Source organism: Myotis davidii, unplaced genomic scaffold (assembly GCF_000327345.1).
Source record: "Myotis davidii unplaced genomic scaffold, ASM32734v1 C63971145, whole genome shotgun sequence".
In the NCBI taxonomy this organism is placed as follows: Eukaryota; Metazoa; Chordata; class Mammalia; order Chiroptera; family Vespertilionidae; genus Myotis; species Myotis davidii.
Genome location: NW_006378785.1, coordinates 1 through 1,388, shown reverse-complemented (window position 1 = coordinate 1,388; position 1,388 = coordinate 1). Strand labels below are relative to the sequence as shown.

Genomic DNA, 1,388 nt, shown 5'->3' with positions numbered 1-1,388 from the left:
TCAATTAGGGTTGAAGATGTATTTATTTAACTTTTTTTGGTTACAGATTCTTACTCTGTATGATAGTATTAATGTTATTGACGTAAATAAAGTTGTGGAATATGTTCAGAGTCTACAGAAAGAAGATGGTTCTTTTGCTGGAGATATTTGGGGTAATGTCATTTTAATTCATTCTACCAAATATACCAATCTTAAATGTTTTGGTGTTTATTGTAATAAACTTTGCTGCATATTTTTAAGTACAGTTAATTGGAGACTTTGCTAATTTATATAAGTTTTTTAAAAAGCTTTTCATCTTTTCAGGTCCCACTAAGCAGCTGGTCTAACTGGACTTAATAGTCTGCTGGAAGTTCCAGCATGCACTGAGCTAGTTATGTCAGCCTACAGGAGCGCTGGAACAGAGGGGGTCAGTCTAAAAGATAAGGTAGGTGAAATTTTGTCCCCCCAATATTTGGTGGGTTTGTAAAGTTCTTAAAAAACTGCTTACTGGCAGGGGAAAGATGATAAAAACTTTACAAACTTACTGAGTATTTGAGTGGAGGGAGGGAATAGTATTTTACTTGATAAATTAGATAATCTCTACTTCAGGGCTGAATACAGTGCAGGCCGGAGAGACCAGCTGCTTCATGGGATGTGAAAATCTACTTATATGTAATAGGGTAAGTTCATTATTATTAGAAACTAACTAGTCCTTTTGGCTCTGTTAATTATTACCTTCCCTCTCTGGGTACTGTGTAAACAACTCTAGATAATTTGCTGTATTTTGTCAAAGCATTTTTCTAGATCTTAGTTTTCTTAGAAGTAAAATGATTTCACTTTAGATTTAGCTTTCCTTCTGGAGACCTACAAGTAAATTTTAAGTTTTAACCATAGTAATTGTACAGAATAACTTGTGTATGTTATGATCTGAAGCGTTTAGTAACACTTAAGTTTTGGTTTGATTCCTTTTATTTTTAGGAGAAATTGATACAAGATTCTCTTTTTGTGCTGTGGCAACTTTGGCTCTATTGGTAAGTTATGACTATTGTATTGGAATTAATTAGTGCCCATGGTTACTCTGGAATTTAATAGGCATTGTTTTTTGTTTGTTTATAGGGGAAGCTGGATGCTATTAATGTGGAAAAGGCAATTGAATTTGTTTTATCGTGTATGAACTTTGATGGTGGATTTGGTTGTAGGCCAGGTTCTGAGTCCCATGCTGGGCAGGTAATTCACTAATGCAGATTAAAATACGTTAATAGCAATTTTAGTGTTTGTTAAATATGAGTGAAGTTAATTTGACCAAAGGTAATATAATGTGGGATGTTACATTATAGTTGATTAATATTGCTGATTAAGGAAGGCCTTTTTGCTTTATGTACATTCACCTGCTGGTGAAACACTCCGAC

The 1,388-nt window shown here is 33.9% G+C and overlaps 1 protein-coding gene across 1 annotated transcript; it reads left to right on the top strand.

Moving 5' to 3' along the window:
* The first annotated feature begins 16 nt into the window (after positions 1–16).
* LOC102754047 (geranylgeranyl transferase type-2 subunit beta-like) lies at positions 17–1,380 on the top strand. The gene is made up of 3 exons (XM_015557381.1): positions 17–152; positions 958–1,010; positions 1,096–1,380. Exons 1-3 carry the CDS (start codon positions 17–19, stop codon positions 1,216–1,218), a joined length of 312 nt encoding a protein of 103 aa, XP_015412867.1. The 3' UTR covers positions 1,219–1,380.
* The last annotated feature ends 8 nt before the right edge of the window (positions 1,381–1,388 follow it).